Source organism: Dendrobates tinctorius, unplaced genomic scaffold (genome assembly GCF_039654945.1).
Source record: "Dendrobates tinctorius isolate UK_male_01 unplaced genomic scaffold, ASM3965494v1 ptg000086l, whole genome shotgun sequence".
Lineage (NCBI taxonomy): Eukaryota > Metazoa > Chordata > Amphibia > Anura > Dendrobatidae > Dendrobates > Dendrobates tinctorius.
The window spans coordinates 70,494,402-70,519,708 of NW_027361754.1; the positions used below are offsets into that span (position 1 = coordinate 70,494,402).

The 25,307-nt window shown below is 50.8% G+C and overlaps 1 protein-coding gene across 3 annotated transcripts in view; it reads right to left on the minus strand.

The window, feature by feature from the left end:
• VPS13D (vacuolar protein sorting 13 homolog D) overlaps positions 1-25,307 on the minus strand; it is a 438,357-nt gene that overhangs the window by 244,273 nt on the left and 168,777 nt on the right. For all 3 annotated transcript variants that reach the window (XM_073585587.1, XM_073585586.1, XM_073585585.1), the window contains 4 exons: positions 12,265-12,453; positions 11,498-11,587; positions 11,173-11,313; positions 10,716-10,841 (listed from right to left, as the gene is read on the minus strand). In XM_073585587.1, the coding sequence (XP_073441688.1) occupies positions 10,716-10,841; positions 11,173-11,313; positions 11,498-11,587; positions 12,265-12,453 (546 nt within the window). The remainder of the gene's footprint in view (positions 1-10,715; positions 10,842-11,172; positions 11,314-11,497; positions 11,588-12,264; positions 12,454-25,307) is intronic.

Here is a 25,307-nt window from a genome sequence, read left to right on the forward strand (position 1 = left end):
GACCTGTAGTAGGCTCGCTGAGACCATAGAGGAGGATGCAGGAACAGGTGGAGCTCTGAAGAGGCAGAGTGTAGGTGGGCAAGAGAGCCCATGTGAAACATGGATTTTTGTGATAACTCACCGTAAAATCCTTTTCTCCGAGACGCTCATTGGGGGACACAGATACTGTGGGTGTATGCTTCTGCCGCTAGGAGGCTGACACTAAGTGAAAAAAGAGGTTAGCTCCTCCCCCGTCGTATACACCCTTGCCCCTATTGCGGGCGGAACTCAGTTTGGTGCCAAAGCAGTAGGAGGACAACAAAATCAGCCTTAATACAGGTACAACATATCCAGAAAAGAACCATCCTTATATCACATAAATAAATGCGTATTAACTAAACAGAAACAGAGCCAACTGGCTAATAGGGTGGGTGCTGTGTCCCCCAATGAGCGTCTCGGAGAAAAGGATTTTACTGTGAGTTATCACAAAAATCCATGTTTCTCCTTCACCTCATTGGGGGACACAGATACTGTGGGACGTCCTAATGCAGTCCCTGGGTGGGAGATTGACTCACCGATCCAAGCTACATGCACCTCTTCTTTAAAAGGTACGCCACCGCTGCTTGGAGAATCCTTCTACCCAGGCTCGCATCCGCCGAGGCCTGAGCATGGATATTATAATGTTTGGCAAATGTGTGCAGGATGGACCAGGTTGCTGCCTTGCAAACCTGTTCCGTCGAAGCCTGGTGCCGAAGCGCCCAAAAGGCGCCCACTGCCCGGGTAGAGTGCGCTCCGATCCCTGCTGGCATCGGCGTGCCTCTAATGCGGTAGGACTCCTGAATCGTCAAACTAATCCATATGGCTATGGTCGATTTTGAGGCAGCGAGTCCCTTCCTGCGCCCTTCGGGGAGCACGAACAGCGTGTCCGTCTGACGAAAGGGTGCTGTCCGCGACACGTACCTCCGGAGGGCTCTTACCAGGTCTAACATGGCGCACCGGTGCTGGATAAAATGAAGGCAAAACAACATCTTCATTAATGTGAAATGAGGACATGACTTTCGGCAGAAAAGGAGGGGCTGGTCTGAGGACCAACTTATCCTTATGGAAAGTGAGGAACGGAGCTCGGCAGGATAGGGCCGGCAGCTCTGAAGCCCGCCTGATGGAAGTGATGGCCACTAGGAACACCACTTTCCAGGAAAGGTACCTCAAAGAGATATCCTGAAGCGGTTCAAAATGGAGCTTCCTGCAGAACACTTAGGACCATGTTAAGGTCCCAGGCGTCCATAGGTGCCTTATAGGGAGGTACCAAGTGGGAGACTCCCTAAATGAAAAAGTCTTCACCTGCAAATTGGCAGCAATTCTGCGCTGGAACAGGACGGATAAGGCCGATATTTGTCTCCTGAGGGAACCTGGGGCAAAGCCCGAGTCCAATGCTCTACCGACTGAGCTATCTGGGCTCTCTAAGCCCGACTGGGGAAAAGCCAAGATGTTGGGGATCGAGAATCCCAGCGGGCAAACACCACGGCGTCGGCACCAAGCAAGGAACACCTTCCAGGTGTGGTGGTAAATTCGTGCTGAAGCAAGCTTCTGGGCGCTAATCATTGTAGCGACCACCTCGCTCCCGAACCCCGCCTGGGTTAGAATCCAAGATTCAACGGCCATGCCGTCAACACAGGGTCCCTGAGTTCGGGTGGCAAATCGGCCCTTGAGACAGTAGATCTGAGCGCTCTGGCAGGTGCCAAGGAACGTCGGCGAGCAGCTGCATTAGATCTGCGTCCCACGCTCGACGGGGCCAGCAGGACCGCCGGCACCCCTTCCATCTTGCTCTTTTTGATGACTCTCGGAAGTAGTGGCAATGGGGGAAATAGATATGGGAGGCGAAACTGGTTCCATGGCAGAACCCACGCGTCCACCGCGAATGCCTGCGGGTCGCTGGCCTGAGCGACATATGTGGGCACCTTGGCATTCACTCTGGAAGCCATCAGGTCCACATCCGGAGCTTTCCACAGTGACAAACCTGCTGAAAAACTTCGGGATGTAGAGACCACTCTCTGGATACAAGTCCCAGCCGGCAGAGAGTCGGCTGCCCAATTTTCCACGCCCCAGAATGTGGACAGCCGAAATCACCGAGTGGTTTGCTTCGGCCCACTGCAGAAGGTGCCCCACCTCGAGCATGGTTGCTCTGCTGCGGGTGCCCCCTTGACGATTTATGTAAGCCACCGCCGTGGCGTTGTCCGATTGAATCCAGACAGGGCCGCCTGCTAGAAAGTGAAGAAACTTCTGCAGAGCCAGCCGAATTGCTCGTATCTCCAATAAGTTGATCAGGAGGCGTGCCTCCTGTGGTGACCACCGTTCCTGGGCTGTGAGGTGGCGAAACACTGCTCCCCCACCGAGGAGACTGGTGTCGGTTGTCATTACCAGCCAATGATCTGGGGGGAAAGGATTCCCCTGAGCCAGAGAGGAACTGGTTAACCACCATCCGAGCGACTGCCTGACTTGAGAGGACAGTCGGCACCGCCGATCGAGCATGAAAGGATTCCTGTCCCAGGCTGACAAGAGGGCATGCTGCAGGGGGTGAAGGTGGAACTGGGCGACAGGTATCACTTCCATTGCTGCCACCATTTTTCCTAGAATCCTCATCCTGGATCGGATGGTATGAGGGACTGGTTGGCGAAGTGTCCGGACTCCCTGCCGGAGAGCTAGCCCCTTTTCCTTAGGGAGAATTACCAACCCACGGCAAGTGTCGAAGATCATTCCTAGGAAGGAGATCCTCTGAGCTGGCACAAGGAATGACTTCTTTGCATTGCCAACCATCCTAAGCGGGCAAGAGTATCGAGCGTGATGTTGACCTTTTCCTCGTATGCCCGTATTGACGGGCCCTTGACCAAGAGCTCGTCCAGATAAGGCAAGACGACAATGCCTCGAAAATACAGTGTGGCCATGACAACTGCCATAACCTTTGTGAACACTCTGGGTGCCGTGGCTAGCCCGAAGGGTAGGGCTACGAACTGAAAATGTTGGATCGCAGATGGTGAAGCGTAGAAACCTCTGATGAGGAGGAAAAATGGGAATATACAGATAAGCGTCCTGGATGCCTATTGAGGGCAAGTATTCTCGCTGCTCCGTGGCCGATATGCTGATCCTGATGAATTTGTTCAGAAGCTACAGGTCCAAAACAGGCCTGACAGACCCGTCCTTTTTGGGAACCTCAAAAAAAGGTTGGAATAGAACCCCTGAGCTCTTTCGGGTTCCGGCGCTGGAACAATGACTCCGTTGTGCTGGAGCGATTTGATTGCTCCCAATAGAGCAATTGCCTGGGTATCCCTGGGGAGCCGGGAAAGAAAAAACCATCTTGAAGGATATCTGACAACGCTTATCTTGTAACCTGAGGCCACCAATTCCTTTCCCCATGCGTCGTGAGCGACATTGACCCAGACGTGGTGAAACCAGAGCAGGCGGCCGCCCCCCTTGCCCGTTTCATCTGGTAAAGGCCTCGAGTCATCTGGCCGACGATCTTTGGGATCTGGATCCCCTCGACGTGGGCTGTTGAGTATGTATTCTCCCGCAATGGGTTGGCTCTATATGAGACCTGCCGCTCCCTATCCTGGTTGGGGCGGCCTGAGGTGGCAGAATTGGCTGCTGTAGTCCACCCGGGGTTGCGAAAGGCACGGAACGTGCCTGAAAACGGGTGGCGTAAAAGCGGTTTGAGCTTTTGCTGAGGGAGAAACCCACTCTTTCCTCCTGTGGAGTCAGAGATAAGTTGATCCCACTTCTCCCCAAATAGGTGGCTGCACTGATATGGCAGGGAAGTCAAGGACTTCTTAGAAGTAGAATCGGCTCGCCATGTCCTTCACCATAGGGCTCTTCTGATAGAAATTACATTAGGGGCAGCAAGTGCCGAGCAATTGTCCGCATCCAAAGACGCATTGATTACGTAGTCTTCAGCCATCGCCATCTGACCTGCGACCTCCGAAATCTCTGCAGGTAGATCCTGCTCCTGCGCGACCTTGTTTAATGTTTCTGACCATATCATATCCTTGGCTACCCAAGTTGCTGTGAATGAGGGAGCGAGCGCTGACCCTGACGCCTCATATACTGAGCGAGTTTAGCTCTCTATAAGGCGATTCGTGTGATCCTTAATTGAGGAAACACCAGGGGCGGATAGCAGGGTCTTAGTGGCTAGGCGCAAAACCGGAGGATCCACCATCGGGGATTCCATCCATTTTTTACGGAGGTTCACAGCAAACGGATACCTTGTTTCAAATTACGCTGGAGTATCCAGGTCAAGGGGCTCGTTTGAGTCGAATTCTGAGGTCTGCTCGCTATCAACCACTGGTGACGGGGAGGGAGAAGCAGAACTTACGGATGCCAAGGCACCGGATGGACTGGGTGACACCATGTGGATTCGTTTCCCTCGGGTCTGCCTGGAGTGAGAGCAGCCCCTGCAGGCCGGAGGCTCTTGTGAGGTGGAGGTCCCCTCTAAGGCCGGCGAGCCACTGTCCCTGCCTCCACCTGAGGCCTGAAGGGACTCAATTGCATGACCTGAGACAGTGATAGGGCCCACTATGGGGGCTTGGCACATTGGCCGCGGTCGCAGTGGAGGACGTACACTGAAGTTCTGCTAGGCGTCGGGTTCCGGGCGCTGCACAGCGGGAATCCCGAGCCTTGTCCTCTGCGGTCTGCCCACACCAGCATTGTGGGTTCGGTCGCAGGGGAGGGCTCCTGGGCGCGTTCGGAGTCACCGGTTTCACATAATTTTTTTTACTCTGAACTCGTGGAAAACTGGCCTCACAGGAAATGCATGCGGTATAAAGGAACGTGTGCAATTTCCCTTTTCCGGTCATATTGACAGGCTCAATAACCCCCTCTGTTTTCTGTAAGAGGGTTGAGGGAAGGGAGGAGGAAACAAACCCCCCTTTTATCGCACGTAGTGCGGCTGCAGGGTCGGGGTCGCACTTACCCTGATCCTGTGTCCCCACGTGCGATCCTTTCTCCCCTGAGTAGGCCGAGATGTCCTTTCCCGGTCGCGGCCTACCCTGTAATGAGACCGGGGGCTCAATTTGTTCGCGTCCGCCCTAGCCACAGGGGGCGGCGCCGGAAATGACATCACGTCGAGGGCGGGACATCCACCTGCGGCCTAGTCACGGCTGAAGCCGCGGGCTAAATTTCTACCCCTGCCCGCCCGCCTACGCGCTGGCGGCCCCGCAACCATGGCGATCTCACCGGCCCTTCTCTGAGCTGCTCCATGGACCGACATCCATGCTGGGGGCCCCCGCCTGGGGGGGTAGGAGGGAGGAAAGGAAATGCTGGACCAGGTGAGCACCACCTTCCGCCTGGAGCCTTCTCAATGGAGCTCCCGGAACGCTGCCGCAGGGCCCCCCCCCAGTCCTCCATACCTGCGATAACCTCTGCTACAGATTCAGCGCACCAGGTAGAGGAGATGGGGTAATTTTCTGGACAGTGCAGGCACCCTAACTCCATCTCCCCTGCAGGGGCGAGGAGAGGGACCGTCCGCCGCCATGCAGCACCGCCGTCTAGCGTTGGTGGAGCAGTGAGGGCTGCACAGACTAGTCTTGTGCCTCTGTGCAAGCCCATGGTTTCAATACCTAGGGGTGGACAGGGCTAAGTCCGGCATTATGTCCCACGTCGCAGGAGAGGACACGTGGAGGGATAGTCGCACGTGCTCGCCCGTTGATGGTTTGGGGAAATCGGGTCCTTTCAATAGGATGCGTTGCCTCTGAAAATAGAAGTCTGGGGAAAAAGACCCAGATATGTCCCACGGTGCGGGAAAGGATACGCAGAGACGATACTCAACGCGTGCTCGCCCGTTGATGGTTTGAGGAAATCGGACGCTTTCAATAGGATCTGTTGCCCCTGTCTCATCTTCATAGTAAAAATAAAAGAAAAAAAAGAAAAAGAAAAAGTCTGGAGCAAAACCAGACGTGTGTACCTCCATGGACACTAAGCAAAAAAACTGAGTTCCGCCCGCAATAGGGGAGAGGGTGTATACGACGGGGGAGGAGCTAACCTCTTTTTTTTCCACTTAGTGTCAGCCTCCTAGAGGCAGAAGAATACACCCACAGTATCTGTGTCCCCCAATGACGCAAAGGAGAAAGTCTAATTAAAGAGCTGATGGTGCGACAAGTGCTGGCCAAAAGAGAGCAGGACCATGAGGTAGAGCTGCTTAAAGAGACAGTCGAGCCAGAAAGGGTCCTGAGACAAGTGACTGAGCACAGTGTGGGTGAGCTAGAGAAGGAAGTCTCTGAGCTCAGGGGTCACTTGTCAGCGTATAAAACCATGAGCAAGACCCTGTTGGAAGATATACAAGTGCTCAGAGAGACCCAAGAGAAGCATCAACAGGAGATTCTCCGGAGAGAGGATGAGCGAGATGGAGTTCTTCAAGAGCTCAAGATAAAGGAGACTAAGGCCCAGATTCAGAAATCCATGGATGACCGGGAAATCAAACTGTTGCGCTCTCCCGAGCTGATCACAATGAAGGAGAGTGAGCTGGAGAGGCTGACCAAAGAAGAGGCCTCCACGGAGGAAAAAATCCAGCTGGGGAAGTGCCACGCAGATGGCCATACAAGGGATGCCGATGTCTTGGAAAACTGCGCTGGCGCTCAGGACGAGGAGGTCCAACAGTATGTCCAAGAAGGGGAGACTTCACTTTTCAAGTGTATAATAGAGGTACCCGAAGACATGCGAAAAGCGTGTGCCATTGAGGATGTGCATGAGGCCTTTAGGAAGGCTATAGAAGCATGTAGTGTGATCTGGGCACCAGAGACGAAGCAGTTGGTCATACTGTCAACTAATGAAGTCACAAGGAAGCAGGTTGCTATCCTGAGGGATATGCATCTACAATGCCTCCGCACAAAGCAGATGATCCTGTTGAAGAAAAAAGAAGACGCTCGATCTCTAGAGTGTGCGAGGAAAGTCAGCGGAGCATTGCAGAAGACATCATTCAAGTGCCCGGAGGTCTGGTGAGGAAAGTCATCGGAAGGTTTGGGAAAGTGATGCAGGAGATGGTGAACAGGTCTGGCGTGATGAGAGTGAGGATTCCGGCTGATGACGAAGCCCAGGACATGGGTGAAGATGGGATGGTTCCATTTCTCGTTGTCGGGTCCATGGAGAGCCTTGGGAATATCCGGATGCTCCTGGAGTATCGCGTGTCATTCCTGAAAGAAGTAGAGCAGCTAAGACTTGAGAAGGAGCAGATCAACAGAGAGCTGCAGGAAATGGAAAGAAGATGGCCGCCACGTTCAACTCGCGGTATAGAAAGGCGAAGAGGTTCGCTTAAGACTGGAAGTCCTCAAGCTGGAGATAAGACAGTACCTAGAGAAAAATGGAAGGGCTGCTCTCGGGACCATATAGACCTTAGGAGAAATGGCCAGCAGAGAGATGACAGTAGGTGGCCTGATGGAAGAGGAAGTAGTGATGCCTCAGTTAGCTCAGAGCTGAGTAACCTAGGCGGGAGACCCTGTAGAAGACGTGCTGACAAAGAGTCAGTCCAGACAAGAGGTATGGGGGCAAGGGAGTCGCAACACCATACTGACCACCGGGGATGCGGGTGGTCTGACATGGGCCCATCTTTATCAAAGAACGAGACAGAGTCGGATAATGGACGCCCACTGAAAGGTTCAGTAGCAGGGCCTGACTTTGATAGACGATTTGACTGGCAGAGACGACCGAGAAGGATCTCTCGTCGAGTAATAGAAAGTGCCAATCCCCACGGCTTTAGGCAGAGGGGGGGGGATATGTGGTGTGACGGGTGGTCGTGTGGTTAATGGGAGGTATATATCACATGGATGGATGCTCCCTGCGATGCAACCCGGAGTATTTTGTCTATAGTGTACATGAGCACTAAAGATGTCATTTAGTGCACTGCGTCCGGGTTCGGGTAGCTATGAGAGATGGGAGGCTCTGGCTACCCATATTGCTTTACCTTTGGGTGAGGGTACGGACTGTACCCCATTTTGCCTGAAGATATGTGTATGTTCAGGACCTGTGGGTGGTGACGTCCTGACCATGTGACCAGCTCATCTGATCCATACCTCACCTATGGGTGTGGTTACACGGCTATGCAATTGAGGTGTTTAGCACATGTGAGTGAGTGTGACGGAGTCTGTCAGAGTGTGGACAGACTTCCATGTGTCCAGGTGGGACACTACAGAGTGGTCTGTGTTCTAAGGAAGGAGAAGCCTTCCCGTGTCTGCGGCTGAAGTTAGAGCTCTGCTATGGACATTGCCCTGGCCTGTGTGCACAGGACCTGAGGGAACACAGCCCAGCTAAGGACTGTTTATGTTACTTTTGACTGCTGTGAAGGCTGGAAACCGTGTTTTGTTACTGTGAGGTTTATGGAGCAAATAAAGTGTAAGGAATCGTTTTAACTCTGAATGTGCCAGTGTTTACCTCCAAGACCTGCAAAGTGGGTATTCCCCGTCCACTCACATGGTGGAACACTACAATAGTATCAGCTTCCTAGAGGCAGCAGCAAACACCCATGATTTCCTGTGTCCCCCAATGAAGCGATAGAGAAACAAAGATACTCGTCTTACCAATCCTCTGCTGCTCTGGTGATGATACTTCCCTTGTCCCCAACACGTCCTGACACTGCTGAGGTTACAGCATTTCAATACAAACAGCTTCTGCTCATCTGGGAAGGATTTCTACAAGATTTTGGAGGTGTCTGTGGTAGTTTATGCTCTTTCATCTAGAAGAGCATTTGTGAGGTCAGACCTTGATGTTGAAGTAGATATTGGGCTCACAATCTCCATTCTAGTTTATCACAAAAACCTTGGATGGGGTAAGGTCGGGACTCTGTGCGGTCGATAATGTTCTTCCCCACCCAAGTGGCTGTATGGACCTTGTGCAGCGGGCACAGTCATGGGGAACAGAAAAGGATTTTCCCCAAACTGTTCTGTTTCCATGAAGCTGGTAACCAAAATTGTACATAATATCTTGGTATGATGAACAATAAGATTTCCCTTCACTGGAACTAAGTGGTCTAGGCCGACTCCTCAAAAACAAGCTCATAATATCCCTCCTCCACCAAACTTACAGTTTTCACAAAGCAGTCAGGCAGGTAACATTCTCATGACATTCACCAAACCCAGACTCGTCCATCAGTTTCCAGATAGAGAAGTGTGATCTATCACTGCACAGAACATGTTTCCTCCAGAGTCTAATAGTGGTGGCTTTACACCACTCCATCTGACGCTCGGCATTATGCTTTGTAATGTAAAGCTGCTTTCACACATCCGTCTTTTTGAATCCGGCACGATGCGGCGAAAAGTGTGAAAACCGGATCCGAAATTGGATCCGGTTTTGGCACATAGAATTTAATGATCGTCGCATCGTGCCGGATGGACATGGAGCGCCTCCGTTTTTAGCCGGAAACTGCAAACCTGCGCCGTCCAGCATCAGCAAAAACCGTTACCTGCAACGTTTTTTTGCAGCGCCGGAATGGCTTTTTCAACAGCGCATGTGAGGTTTAACCCACAAGTGCCCGACGAGCGCGTGCGTATCTCTCCCCCCCCCCGCATACCGCTGCCTCTCTCGTCCCCGGTGCGGCTCCTTTAAATGCTTTCCAAGCCGGATCAGGCGCCGCATCTGCATCCGGTGTCACCGCTGCAGGCATGATCCGGCTTTCCGCCGCACGCCGCCGGAACAAACACACTGGATGTGTGAAAGCAGCCTAAGGGTGCATACAGCTGCTCGGCCATGAAGCTCCCAGCAGGGGGACAGTCTTTATTTTATGTGCTGATGGTAATACCAGAGGAGGTCTGGACTCTGCAGTTATGGAGTAAGAAGAGCGTTGGTGACTTCTCTGCCCTCTGCTCCTCAGCACCCTCCCACCACCAGGTCTTTAACCTTATGGGGTCTCCACTTCAAGGCTGAGTTGCTGTGCTTCCTTCTACTTCTCAATAATCACTCACAGGTGATGGGGGAAGATTTAGGAGGAAGAAATGTCATGAATGGACTTGGTATACCAATGGTTTGTATTACAAGACAGCACTGGTATCAGGGAGCTCTGCATCACCGGCCATTCTGTCACGTCAGTAAAGGCAGCCGGGATAGTGGGGGGCTGGAGGTTATACACCAAGGGCAATGGGACTCCTGAATTCAATGATTTAGACATGTGTCCCATAACTTTTGTTCATGTATTGTATATATGACCCTGTGAGTTCTGCCTGTGTAATATGACCCTGAGCACTGACATGAGCACAGAACTCCTTTAGGCTGTGTGCACACGCTGCGGATTCCGCTGCGTTTCCGCAGCGGTTTTGGCCGCTGCGGACACGCAGCAGTTTTAGCTGCGGTGTACAGTACCATTCATTTGAATGGGAAAAAAAAAAAACGCTGTGCCGACGCTGCGGAAAAAAACGCGCGGATTTGCTGCGGTTTTGAATCCGCAGAAAGAATTGCATGTCAATTCTTTCTGCGGAAACCGCTGCGGGTTCCTATCTCCACCATTGTGGAGATAGTGAATCCGCAGGACCAAACCGCAGGCAAAACCGCAGATAATCCGCAGGTCTTTGGACCTGCGGATTATCTGCGGTTTTTGCAAAATCCGTGCGGATTAATCCGCAGCGGAATCCGCAGCGTGTGCACACAGCCTTAAAGTATCAGTGAAGTTTTATATTTTTATATTCACCAATAATAGAAGAAGTAGACATACCATCTTTTACGGTACACTGGTGTCGAATGCTGTTCTTACATAGAAATAATTTACTCACTTGGTCCAATGCATGGAGGGTCCACAGAAGAACCCATCCACTCCTCATTTCCAATTTCAATGGTGGCCTCCTTCTCCAGTTTGCAGTAATCGGCCATCCAAGACTCCTTAGTGTTTACATATTGCTCTGCAAAGAGCCAAGAAAACATGGTGAACAAGAGACTGATACACTGCACAGAACAAATAATCAGCAGGAGGATTGTGCTTTATAATTCTTAAAGGGGATGTTTACCCTGGAAAGCACTTGTAGATGTGTCCAGACCCCCAAACAAGTGTTCAGTTGATTTTTCAGGTTCCTTTTGTTGGAAACCACTGAAATGAGATATTCCATCCCGTATAGCAAAAACTCAACCCTCTGATGTGTACCAGCCCTTCTGGACCACTTCTGGTGAATCGGAGCCTATGAACCCATTCATACCTTATGCACTGACTGCAGACGCAGTGCAATAGCGCCTTACCGATCAACACGGAGGTGATATTGATGTCCAAACGCTGTTTAGCCTTCAGATAAATCTTCAGATGAGAAGGATGGATACGGCTGGCTTCCTGCTGCTGCCAAGATATGGAGCATGGCCATGGCTCGACAAATGGTTCCCAACCTTGAATGAAACAGGAAAATGTATCAGAAGGATAGGAGGAACAGGACTTCAACAGCTGATTGTATCCAACCAACAGCAACCAACGAGCAAGGGGCCAGGAGCTATGTGACTGTAGGGTTCGTACTTAAGAGAGGAGGATAAGTGATAAAAGAGAGAAAAGTCAGAGAATAACTAAACATTATACCAGATAGTTCGCGATTATAATAATCCCCTGAGAGCGTGAATTCAGCAGATCCATCTGGATTGGAAACCAAGTGTTGGAAAAAGTTCAGTCCTGGAAAGAAAAACAAAAAGCTTAACTACTGACAATAATATGTAGGCACAATGAGTCCCATTTATGTCTTACCTAGTTTTTTTTGCTCTTGGCTACTCCAACATTTTTTAAATATTTTTAAATACAATTTTATTCTGTTTTCATTGACAGGAGAGAAAAACATGATTTTTTTCTATACTGCACTCATGAAAATATGTTGATAATACCAAATGTGCCGTTTTTTACATTTTTAAGCAAAACATTTTTTTCAAAATTATTTTAAACCATCTGTCCCCATGACCACATCGCGGGGAGTCAATGAAAGCCTGTGACCGCACACGATATCAATGGTATTATTTCAATGCTAATTAAAAGCGATTGATAGAGGCATCTAAGTGGATAAACTACAGCGATTGGAGTACACTTCGGCCGCTGTGGTGACAGGAAGATGACTGATGTGATCGATCGATGATGAAAATGTACGTCACAGGTCATTAAAGCATTTCACCCTACCCTGCCAAAACATTAACATAGTGTATAGATTATATCACTCTATTTTCTCTATCCTGCAGTCTAACGAGTAGATGCAAGGAGTATATAAAGAACGAACATGTATATAACTAAGTGGATCCATTTCCAAGTGCATTATCTGGCTTGAATATCACAGAAAATAAGGAGACATTAATGACTATACTGACGTGAAAATGTGATCTCAGCTAGGGGGACATCGCAGTCCATACAGTCATCAATGAAGCAGATGCAGATACTGTCCGCCTTCAGCTCCACTCCTGATATCCACCGTACGGCCCCACTTCCACTGGTGGTCTTATTAGGCTTCTGAGGCTCGGCATTCTTAAATAGCCACGTAGCAGCTTTGTTTAGTTGACCTTACAGCGGTGGAAAAGACAAGAATTTAAGAAGAGGCACAAAGCAGAGACAAATGAGATACAAGAGAAAGAATCTTCCTCTTATTAAGACACATGGACATCATCAGGAGTTACGGCAGCTGAATCCCAAAAAAATACGTAGGTTGTAATTCCCTAAGACATTGATATTCTCAGAATTTCTCTCATTTAGTTGTGGAAGACATATGAAAATGCTAAAGTGATTTTTAATGACAGACTACAGTCTGCTTAATGAGCACCCATAGCAATAAATCCCTGACAGTTGTACAAGGTGTTGACTTGCCCTCCAAAAACACCCAATCTCAATCTGGTTGATCACCTAAGAGATGTGCTGGAAAGACAAGTCCAGTCTATGGATATCTTGCACTCTATCGTGCTAAAGCATGTCAATGTGAAATATATAAAATATGAATAGAATTACAGCTTCTGAATATTAGGAAAAAATGAGCAGCTTTGCGAACAATTTGGCCAAATCATACCTGCCCATCAACCAACGTCAAGGTGGTCCCAAAAACTGGTGGGTCCCTAACCATGTGAATACCTCTCTTCAGAGTCAGACTGCAGTATTTCTTATTTCTCTTGCAAGAATCCAATCGTAAAACTCATGCTGGCTGTCGGCTCTCCTGACCTGAGCTTGACAGCTGCATATTATTCCATCATGCTGTATTGCTCAGGTCAGGAGAGATGCCGGCCAGTCTGTGCAGTGCAATGCGATTCTTCCATGCGTTTTACGGCAGTCTGACACTGCCCTTAGGCTGATGTGTGACACCTATCTCAGCAAAGCCTACATTTATGGGTAGGTAGGAACCTGCTGTGATTAAAATCACCACATGTTGAAGGGTGGAGTGCTAACACAGAAATAATAAAAAAACTGACTGGCACCTCCAAGCTAGTGAGAATAGGTGCATACCAAGAGCAGCTACCTACATACACAATTGTACAAAAAAAGGTTGCACTATATCATGCTAAAGCATGTCAATGTGAAATATTTTAAGATTGCTGTAAAAGAGAAATAGCGCAATAACAGGATTTTGGTTGCTTACCGTAAAATCTGTTTCTCATAGTCTTCATTGGGGGACACAGAAATCGTGGGTGTGTGCTGCTGTCACTAGGCGGTTGACACTATGCATGAAAAAAATGTTAACTCCGCCTCCGCTGTATACACCCCTCCGACCGGCTGTAGGACAATCAGTTAGTGAAAAAGCAGTAGGAGGAGACATTATCATGTAAGTCAATCATATAATCATTACAGATAACAAAATCATGGGAGGGCGCTGTGTCCCCCAATGAAGACTAAGAGAAACATTTTACGGTAAGCAACCAAAATCCTGTTTTCTCTTTCGTCTCATTGGGGGACACAGAAACCGTGGGACATCCAAAAAGCAGTCCCTGGGGTGGGAAAAGACAGAAACTTCCTTTAGGTCGGAGAACTCACCACTGCCGCCTGCAAGTTTCTTCTGCCTAGGCTGGCGTCCGCTGAAGCATAGGTATGGACCTTATAGAATCTTGAAAAGGTATGCACGGATGACCATGTGGCAGCCTTGCACAACTGCATGGCTGATACCCTGTTGTGTACCGCCCAGGAGGCGCCCACCGCCCGGGTTGAATGGGCCTTGACCCCAGCAGGGGACACCCTGTCCTTCACCCGGTAGGCTTCCAGAATTTCCATTCTGATCCAACGGGCAATTGTTGCCTTAGATGCCAGAAGGCCTCTTCTCACCCCATTGGGGGTCACAAAGCGCGAGTCCGCCTTCCTGAAGGGAGCGGTCCGGGCCAGATAGACCCTTATCGCCCTGACCAGGTCTAGCTTATTCAAAGAATGCTACAGAGGATGGGTTGGAGCGGGACAAAATGACGGAAAGATTATATCCTCGTTCAGGTGGAAGGCCGATACCACCTTGGGAAGAAAGTTAGGAGGAGGCCGCAAAACAACCTTGTCCTGGTGCATAATTAGGAATAGAGGGCGACAGGACAATGCCGCTAATTCTGAAACCTGCCTAATAGAGGTGATGGCTACGAGAAATACCACCTTCCAGGACAACAAAGACATGGGAGCTTCCTGGAGGGGTTCGAAGGGTGAACCTGTGTCAAGGCTTCCAAGACCGAGTTAAGATCTCCTGGAGTCACAGGGGATCTGTAAGGAGGGGCCGCATGTGCCATTCCTTGCAGAAAGGTCCTGACCTGTAAGCTGGAGGCCAAATTTCTTTGAAAAAGATAGAGAGCAGATATCTGGCCTTTCAAGGAACTTAGGGCCAGACCGCCATCTAACCCTGCCTGGAGAAAAGCTAGGACAGATGGCAGGGAACGGAGCATAGGTGTGATGTGATTAGACACACACAAGCCAAAATAGGCCTTCTAGGCTCGATAATAGACCCTGGAAGAGGATGGCCTCCTAGCCTGGATCATTGTATTAATGACTCTGAAATGGTCAGAAAATCCCGCTGCTCTCAGTATTGTAGTTTCAACGGCCATGCCGTCCAATTTAGCAACCGAGAATTTGGGTGGTAAAATGGCCCCTGAGCCAGAAGATCTGGTCTGTCGGGGAGTCTCCAGGGGGTGCCTGGGAGAAGATTGATAATTTCTGCGAACCAGGCCTTCCTGGGCCAGTACGAGGCGATCAATATGACCGGCACCCCTTCCGCCTTGATCTTCTTTAGCAGTCTGGGCAGGAAAAGAAGGGGAGGGAACAGGTAAGCGAGTCTGAACTGTGTCCATGGAATGACCAGCGCGTCGACCCCTATAGCTAGGGGATCGCGGTATCTTGGGACAAACTGATGAACCCTTCTGTTCTTTCGCGATGCCAGGAGGTCCACGTCTGGAGTCCCCCATAGCTGGCATATCCGACGGAACACGTCCTGGTGTAAGGATTCTCCTGCCGCGAGCCCCTCCCGACTGAGGAAGTCGGCGGCTGTGTTGTCTGTGCCGGGAATGAAAACTGCCAAAATTGCCGGAATTGCGGTTTTTGCCCAGTTGAAGATTCTGGATACCTGGCCAGAGCCCCAGAACTTCTGGTTCCCCCTTGGTGATTGATGTATGCCACAGCCGTGGCATTGTCCATTTGAATCCGGACTGGCTGGTTGTTGAGGTATCTCTCCCAATGTAGAAGTGCTAGGAAGACCGCCCTTAGTTTTAGAATGTTGATAGTGAGGATTCTTGCCTCGACCATCATCCCTGGACCGTCAGGTGATGGAATACCGCACCCCAGCCCAGGGGACTGGCATCTGTAGTTACTACCTGCCAGTGGACAGGGGGAAAAGGCCATCCCAGATGAACGAGGGGGGAGGTCAGCCACCACTTGAGGGACGCCCTGGTCTGAATGGAAGGGAGGAAGGGGCGATCCAGCGAAGAGATGGACCTGTCCCACTGAAGGAGGATGTTCCTCTGTAGTATCCTGGAACAGAACAGGGCAAAGGGTATTGCCTCTGAAGCTGCCACCATCCTTCCCAGGACTCTCATGGCAGCGCGAAAGGATAGAAGCTGGAATTTCAACAGCGTGCGAATTCCCTGCAGGAGGGTAATCCACTTTCTTTCTGGGAGAAAGACCCTTGAGCGGCGGGTGTCGACTACCATTCCTAAGAATTATAGGCATTGTGTTGGCGTTAGGTGAGATTTCTCCCTGTTGATGATCCAACCAAACCGGGACAGCGTGTTTAAAACCACCGCTACATTTTCCAGGGCCTGAGCGAAGGAGGGCGCTTTGACGAGAATATCGTCGAAATATGGCACCAATAGTATGTCTCTGACTTTTAGTATAACTACCATCGCTGCCACAATCTTTGTGAAAATTCTGTGGGCTGCTGCCAGCCCAAATGGCAGGGCCACAAACTGGAAATGTTGCTTTTGGACAATAAAACGCAGAAACCTCTGATGTCCCTGAAACATAGGGACGTGTAGGTAGGCGTCCCGGATGTCTATGGAACATAGGAATTCTTGATCCTCCATCGACGTACCGTATATACTCGAGTATAAGTCGATCCGAGTATAAGGCGACCCCCCCTAATTTTGCCTCAAAAACCTGGGAAAACTTATTGACTCGAGTATAAGTCTAGGGTAGGAAATGCTCCATAGATTATTCCCCCATATGGTGTCCTCAGAAGAAGCTCCATAGATTATTCTGCCCCATAAGAAGCTCCATAGATTGTTCCCCCATATGCTGCCCCCACAAGAAGCTCCATAGATTGTTCCCTCATATGCTGCCCCCATAAGAAGCTCCATAGATTGTTCCCCCATATGCTGCCCCCATGCTGCTGCTGCAGGTAAAAATAAAAAAAAATGACATACTCACCTCTACGTTGCTGGGTTTCATATTCTCACCTGTCCTGCGTCCATGGCTGCTCACCGCTATCTGCCACGTCATCAGTCAGTGACGTTCAGACTGCAGGGGGCGCGGCGCGCACTAACCACGTCACCGCACCCTCTGCTGTCTGAAGTCACTGACCGATGACAGACAGCAGCAAGCAGCCATGGACGCAGGACAGGTGAGTATCGCTATACTTACCCGTCCTGACACTGTGTCTTGAGCCCCCAGCTTCTCCGCGCTCTCTCTTCCTGCCTTCAGGGGTCATGTGGCACCGCTCATTAAAACTCATGAATATGCGCATATTCATGAGTTTTAATGAGCGACACCACGTGACCGCTGAAGGCAGGAAGAGAGAGCGCGGGGAGAAGCTGGGGGCTCAAGACACAGCGTCAGGACGGGTAAGTATGACCCGACACATCCGCCCCCTCCGACCCCCTTTGTATATGACTCGAATATAAGATGAGAGGGGGACTTTCAGCCCAATTTTTTGGGCTGAAAATCTCGACTTATATTCGAGTATATACGGTAATTACCTGAAATGGCGTAAGCGGACCCATCTGTTTAGCCTTTTGAGTTCTAGTATGGGACGAACTGAGCCATCCCTTTTTTGGTATCACAAACAGGTTTGAGTAAAAGCAGGCAAAACATTCCTGCTCGGGAACGGGGACGATTACTCCTGCGTTGAGGAGAGAGTCGATTGCCGCAGAAAACCCTAGAGCCCTAGCAGCATCTTTTGGTTGCCATAGAAAGAAGCGATCTCGAGGAAGGACGTTGAAGTCTATCTTGCATCATGTCGATACTACCTCCTTTACCCAGATATCCTCTACTGAACTCTGCCAGACATCTCTGAAGAGGAGAAGGCGGCCTCCTAGTAAGGGAGAGGTACTGGAAAGGGAGTTGGACTCCCTGCTGGCGTCAGGCTGAAGTGGCTCTGCCCGGCCCTGACCTGGTAGATCTGCTGTTAGAGCTGCGGGAATGCCATGAAGGGGTGGCCCGAAAGGATACCTTCCTATCTCTCGGTTCTTGCAACCTCTGTGGGCCCTGAGCATAAGTGCCTGTCGCTGGGGTATGGCGAAAGGGCTGAAAGGGCTGAGCCCTACGTTTGAAAACATATCAATGAGGCTTGGCCTGGGGGAGAAGGAAGCGTGTACCCGCATTGTATCCTTAATGATTTGATCTAGCATTGACTCAAAGAGCCGGGTGCCCTGAAACGGCAGATTGGTCCTCAAAGAAATCACTGACCAATCAGCCTGCCAAGCCTTTAGCCAGACCGTCCGCCGGACAGCTACCACGTTACTGGATGCTTGAGCTGCGCAAGACGCGGCATCCAGGGCTGCTGATACCATACACCTCCCGCCATGGGAGATTTGATCTGCGAATTCCGCCAATTCCGCTGGTGGTGCCCCGGCCATTATGCCCTGTCTAAGCTGTTTGGCCCATTCTGTAACAGATTTAGCTACCCAAGCTGAGGCGAAGGCTGGACACAATGTGGCGGCTGCTGCCTCAAAGGCGGATTTTGACAGGGATTCTATTCTCCTATCATTGGGATATTTTAGGGCTGCACCACTGGCGAGTGGGAGGACTGTATTGGTAGTGAGTATGGACACTGGTGGATCCACCGAAGGGTAGGCGGTCCAGTTGGCGGTGAGATCTGGAGGGAAGGGATATAGAATCCCAAAACGACTATCTCTCTGAAATCGCCTGGTTGGGTTTTCCCTTTCCCTGGCCAACACTTCCTCAAAATCCTTGTGGGAGGCGAAAGCCCTAGAGGGGGACTTATGACGCTTAAGTGAAAAATTAAGGTTTTGATGTGGCATCCACAATGTTAAAAGGTCTCACTGACTGCCCAAAACAGGATTTTTTGTTGCTTACCGTAAAATCTGTTTCTCTGAGCCTTCATTGGGGGACACAGAAACCATGGGTGTATGCTGCTGCCACTAGGAGGCTGACACTATGCAAATAAAAAAGTTAGCTCCTCCTCCGCAGTGTACACCCCACCGACAGGAAGTAGGATGCTCAGTTAGTGAGAAAGCAGTAGGAGAAGCAATCTGTAACAAGATAAAAACAGAAAACACAAATCCATACTGTAACAATATTATACAGTAAACGGTGCTGTTCAACTTGGGAGGGTGCTGTGTCCCCCAATGAAGGCTCAGAGAAACAGATTTTACGGTAAGCAACAAAAAATCCTGTTTTCTCTATCGCCTTATTGGGGGACACAGAAACCATGGGACGTCCCAAAGCAGTCCTCAAGGGGAGGGAACAGCAAATAACCCCATCAGGACGAGGGAGTCACCCTCGTCACCTGCAAGGTCACCTGCGAGGTCTTCTTTACCCCGACCGGCACTTGCCGAAGCTAGGCATGGGTTGTGAGAAACCTTATGGACCTGTGGAGGACCAATGACCGTACTGCAGAGGAGCCAGACGAAGGCCCAAAAAGTACCGCCAGGAGGACACGCACTGCCCGGGCAGCGTGCGTCGTACTGAAAAGAACGCAGTCCCTCCTGGGCCGGCAACCCTACTAATGTCGACCAGAATCCGCGAGCAGACGCTGACCTGAAGGCCAGAGGACCTCTATACCTCAAGCCCGAGCTTGATAAGTACCGTTGCTGTGGCCAGGTAGCCTGATGAGAGCACGCCACGAAGGGAAAATTCGAGGCAGATGAAAGAGAGAGAATTTAGAGAGATGTAGAGTGGACCCTTGACCTACAGGAAGTGTACCACAGCTGCTATAGAGTCTGAGGCGCCCTAGGAGTGGTGGAGAGCCTGAAAGGGAAGGCTACCAACTGAAAAGGAAAATGAACCCGTACGTTGCAAAAGCAGATATCTCCAAAGCCCTGAAGAAATCAGGACCTGGATAAGAGCTTCATGGAAAAATCATGCGATTCGCAGGAGGCAAATGCTGAACGAAGAAAAATTTCCACCTGAGAAAAAAGATGGTCTCCATCCTAGATCCCGGAAAGGCACGCTGAGGAAAAAACGCTGAAGTACGACGAGGATCAGCCTGAGGAAGGAAAGCGCTTGTCCTTCCGGTGACCTCCCCAATAATTAAGCGATTGGAGCTACCCGGAAGAAACGGGAAGCTGGTGAGGGACTTGTTTGGAGGTAATTTCGCTCGTGAGATCGAAAGCCAAATGAACCCCTGAAGGGAACGATGAGGCGAAAACCCATGTTTCCATGCAAGTGGAATTTTTTGGACAGTGAGGACGATCAAATCTTCTGACTGGTCCCCAGCAAGAATGCTCTGATGAGCAAGCTAGGCCACGTGTCTATAGAACTTTGCAACACGAGTGGAGACTAAGACAGGACACTATAAAGCGGCGGATGGTTTCAAGGTTGACCTTGCCAACTACTGTGTGAATTTGCAGTGGAATCTCTGAGGGATGCACTTCTGGGACAGGAAGGACCGTAGTAGTGGGAGACTTGGAACCGTAGGGTTCGTAGTCGCAGAAGTAGAGATATACTAAGGCGCCCTCTTGCTTGGAAACGGCTGAAGGCCGTTCTGTGAGAAAATGACGAGGCCTGAGAACAGGCCACTGAGAACCTGCGAAAGAGCCAAACACTGAAAACGTACTGAATAGAACCAGGGAATAATCTGGATCTCATCGCCGCGATGTAGGCTCAGGATGGCTATAAAGAGACAACTGATTGCTCCACTAAGGAGGTAGAACGGAGACTACTGGATGACTGAGATGCAAAGGGAGATAAATCCAGCACCCCGGGATGAGTGTGGATATGGACAAAAATAGTGTAGTTGGACTTAGAAAAGTGATTAGTCGAGTAAGGAAAGTTCAAGCAAAACATGTTTCGACAGATAAGGAGCGTATGGTAGTTTTGTTGCTCGAAGTCCCCTAAAGCAGGCTAGAACTTATAAACTACTATTTGCCAAACATTAAAGATAGGCGGACTACACCGGCAGTAAAGATAGCTTCTGGCAAAAACTCCTGTGGTGCAACTCACACTTAGGGTACCGAACATGCCGCAGTAAAACCGCGACCATCAGTACCTGACCCGAGAGAGTCTGACCCACCTGAAGGTGGAGTATCCAGATATGTTGCTACCAAGATCCGCACTGTGGGACAGAGATCCGTTCTGTTTGGACATGGTAGTGGTTACGTTCAACTGTTAAACCACAGATGTTATTGACAATGAACTATGTAGCCGAGAGGTGTCTTTGACTCACCTGAAAGCGACTTGTAACCGCGGCTGTAGCCCGCTATGAGCAATAAATGCCGGCACCTCACCTCAAGTGGCTTTTAGACGGGAGCTTAGGTAAAGGCTGCAAAAGACCGTGAGGAACGTGAGAGAGGACGCTTCTGACTCACCAGAAAACGGGACAGTATAGCCGGATCGGTATAGTTGATGGCCTCGGGTACGTTTGAGTTACCAGAGAGACGGCGTGTATTAACTAAACATGTCTGATAGAGGACTATTCAAGTGCTCAATAAGGGATAGAGTACTGCTGCAATAGAACACGAAGAACCTGAAGGCGAGAGTGTCTGACTCACCTGAATACGGTACAGAACACCAGTACCTCTGAAGCAGTCAACCCCAGACGCGTCTCCACAGTAATACAACCGTTTGAACTACTGTACCTGGTAGGTGATGCCGCCGCGGGATCTCGGCTCCTGCTTACTCACGCCCGCCGCGTCTGAAGCCTGGATAGCGGATATAGCCTAGCTGCCGGGGCAGTCTAGGCCTAGATACCTGACGACATTAGGCAGAATAACGGCTTATGTGTTGCGGTCTAGGCCGGAATACCTGATGGCATTAGGCCGAATAACTGCTTCTGGCTGCGGTCTAGGTCTGAAAACCTGGCGGCATTAGGCAGAATAACGGCTTCTGTGATGCGGTCTAGGTCTGGGTACCTGACGGCATTAGGCAGAATAACGGCTTCTGTGATTCAGTCTAGGTCTGGGTACCTGACGGCATTAGGCAGAATAATGGCTTCTGTATTGCGGTATAGGACTGGGTACCTGACGACATTAGGCAGAATAACGGCTTCTGTGTTGCGGTCTAGGTCTGGATACCTGACGACATTAGGCAGAATAATGGCGTCACGCGTAGTAAGCCGTGCCACGAAGTCTGTAGTAAAGTAGATTCTGACCAGTCAATTCTTATGACTGTAGAACAGTAGGCCTGGGATCAGAAAGAGACTAAACACTACTCTCTGTTGTGCGCCACGGTTCCAACTTCTGGAACAGCGAGTTGTGGTCAGCTTCTCTATCCACTGAGCCACAGCAGACAATTGCCGGATAACACGGACTTCCATTCAGCTAGAAGTCCGGCCCAAACACTGGAGACGTGAAGAGAAAGAAGCAGCACCCTGTTCTGCTTATAGCAGTATGAATCCAGCGTCCGGAGGGGGCTGCAGAAAATTGAAGGGAGAGTGCCTGTGAGCCGTAGATATGGAGTTGCTATGACAGGACCCCAACGTCTTTATGTGAAGCAATGGCTGAGACTTGCTCTGCTGAAAATCAGGGCACCAATCCGTAATGGCCGAAAAACACAACAACCGTGTGACAAAATCAGATCTCCGACATACTGATGCACTAGAAACTGCGCGGCAGAAGATTACAATTATGCCAGTAATTTGAGTACTATTACGTCAGTGACTGTACAGCTCTAGAGTACAGTTACTTCAGAGACCGTACGGCTCCAGAAAAACCTTCAAGTTAGTGACTGTACGGCTCCAGAGACTGTACGACCGGGTCAACTGGGGGCTCCTGGGAGGAATAGGAGGAGAACGAAGTGGCCTAGAGTTAGACATGAGAACAATCCCACTAAGCGCTGCCAGAAGGTTAGGGGACAGGAGAGCAGAGGAGGGGGGGGGGATCAGTCTGCAGTGCAGCTACTTACAGCAGATGTCCTGTATGAGACTTCATGGCTGTAGAGAGAGACAGGCAGGACCCATAGCTGGATGCGGCTCCACTGTACCACAGCCGGAAAATGGCGTCTGCCAGAATACGCAGGGCAGAACGTGCGCGCTGTGAGGGCGGCCAGAGACCGGGAAGCCCACTCTCAGCTAAACGCGGGGCCCGGAGGAGCAATATGGCGGCGGCTCCCGTCCACAGTCTGAGGATAGCGGGCGGAGCCTGACGCCACACAGGAAGAGGCGAGAGGAGAAACGGGCGGGAAAAGGCCCGCCCGAAGCCGAGAGGAAGGGGGGGCGGAGTCAGCGCTTCCACTAGGCCCAAAATGAAGCCGGGACCTAGATTACAGCCGGCGGCCGCCGGAGCGGGAGACCGCGGAGGACATACAATAGTGCCAAACGGGTCCCCACAGTGGCGCCAGGGTGCTAAAAGTGGCGCAAACAAAGTGCCATGACGCCGCTTAGACAGGCTGTACGGGGCACAAAGAACAGGAAGCCTCTGTGTGCCTAAACCCCCTCTCTTCCCCAAAGGATCTGCAAGGCAGTGCTGAGGCCCCTGAAACCAGTCGGAAGGGTATGAACTGCGCCAGCCGCCCAAACTACTATCTCTTTGAATAAAGGGTTGTTTTTTTTTTGTTTTTTTTTATTTTCCTTCTTTCTCCTTCTTATCCCGTTTTCTTCACCTCTTCAGTGACTGGGGAGAAAAGAGGGAAAGTACCTCCTCAATCACGAAAATCGGACGTCCAGAATCCATGTTGCGGGACGTCCATGTCTCCTCGACCGACAGGCTCTGGTGGGCGAGTGGGTGGGAGATGTAGGCAGGACCAGGTATTCTTTCTCTTGTGGGATCACCTAAACACGCGCCTGTGTTAGGGATTTTAGGGTCCTGCCGTCCAGACATATGAGGATACGGGGTGGCAGTACACGCCGTACTCATAGTCTCTGTGTGGGAGTACAGTAGTGACTGTTCACACTGTATCCCTCCGGGAACCTGAAAGAAAACGACGCACATTGAGGTAGATAAGGGTCTAGTAAAAGACCCGTGTCCACCTCCTACTGACACTAAGCTAAACCGAGCATCCTACTTCCTGTCGGTGGGGTGTACACTGCGGAGGAGCAGCTAACTTTTTTATTTGCATAGTGTCAGCCTCCTAGTGGCAGCAGCATACACCCATGGTTTCTGTGTCCCCCAATAAGGCGATAGAGAAAGGAGGCTCCTTTGGTGCTCCTATGTCCACTGGAGTCTGAAGTGGCAATCTGTTAAGCGTCGTTACCAAGGTCTGTGATACTCTGGTAAGGTCGGCCACGGACTTGGATAAGGAAGAGGCCCATTCTGGACACTCGCTGTTTCCCGTGACGATGGATGGCCCCTGGGCGGCAAGCAAGGTGCTTCCTCCTGCTCCAGGGGTAATGTGGGAGCTCTGACAGGCAAAACGGGGGGCTGTACCTGCTCTCTATCGTAGGTGACACCGTAGGTCTGCTGCAATCTGAGCAGAGTGGCAAGGACTGACCTGAAGGAGGCCTGACATTGCATTTGGTACATACAAAATATTTGACCAAGGTCACTGAAGCGGATGAGGAGGAGGAGCGGGACTGCTCTCCCTTGGGCATACTGACAGGTTTTACCTGGTGCCGACCATCGGGGGTAGAAAGCAGAGTGAGGGAGCAACCTGTAGTGCAGTACTCACATACCCACGACCTGTTTGCCCACCGCAGCTGCCGCCCGAAGGCTGATGAGGGTGAGAGAGCGAGGTGAACAGCCCTGCCTAGAAGCCTTATGAAATCCCCACCCAGAAGCGGTGGGCGGGGCCCTGCTCTGGCCTCCTGGAGCACCAAGATGGCGCTGGTACAGGAAGAGGAAGCTGGGGGCGGAGCCTGCCACCAGAATCCAGCGTCGGCCTTGCTGGGCTCCTGCCGGAGCCCAGGGCCATAACGCCACCACGGGAGGAGGCTGGAACCGCGCTGCACTGCGGGCTTGAAAGTAAGTCTTGACTCTTAACATAAGTATAGAGCCCTGGGCTGTAAGCCCGAGCTGATTACAGCAGTCACATTCAGCCAGAGCGGCTGGCAAGCGGATCATACAACGCTGCAGCCTCTTACCTCCAGTTTACCCCGTAACAGGGGTCGGTTATTTGCATGAAAAGATTGCTGTCCCAAACCTTATCTGCAGGGCGTCTCTCTCGATCATCAGGCTCTGGTGGGCAAGTGATGGGAGACGAAGGTTTAGGACCAGGAGCGGCCACCTGAACACGCCTGTGTTAGGGGATAGGGTCCTGCCCGTGGAATTCATGAGGATACGGGGTGGCAGTGCACGCCGTACTCATGATCCCGGTGTGGGAGTACAGATGTAGCAGTTCTACTCTGTATCCCTCCATGGTTACCTGAAAAGGAACGACGCATATTGAGGTAGGCATGGGTCTGCGAGAGACCCCTGTCCACCTCCTGCTGACACTAAGCAAAACTGATTGTCCTACAGCCGATCGGAGGGGTGTATACTGCGGAGACGAAGTTAACATTTTTTTCATACATATTGTCAACCTCCTAGTGACAGCAGCACACACCCACGGTTTCTGTGTCCCCCAATGAGACAGTGCATTATCCGGTGTGCAGATAACAATTGCAAATAATATAGACTTGGGTATACTAATAGATCACAGACTGAAT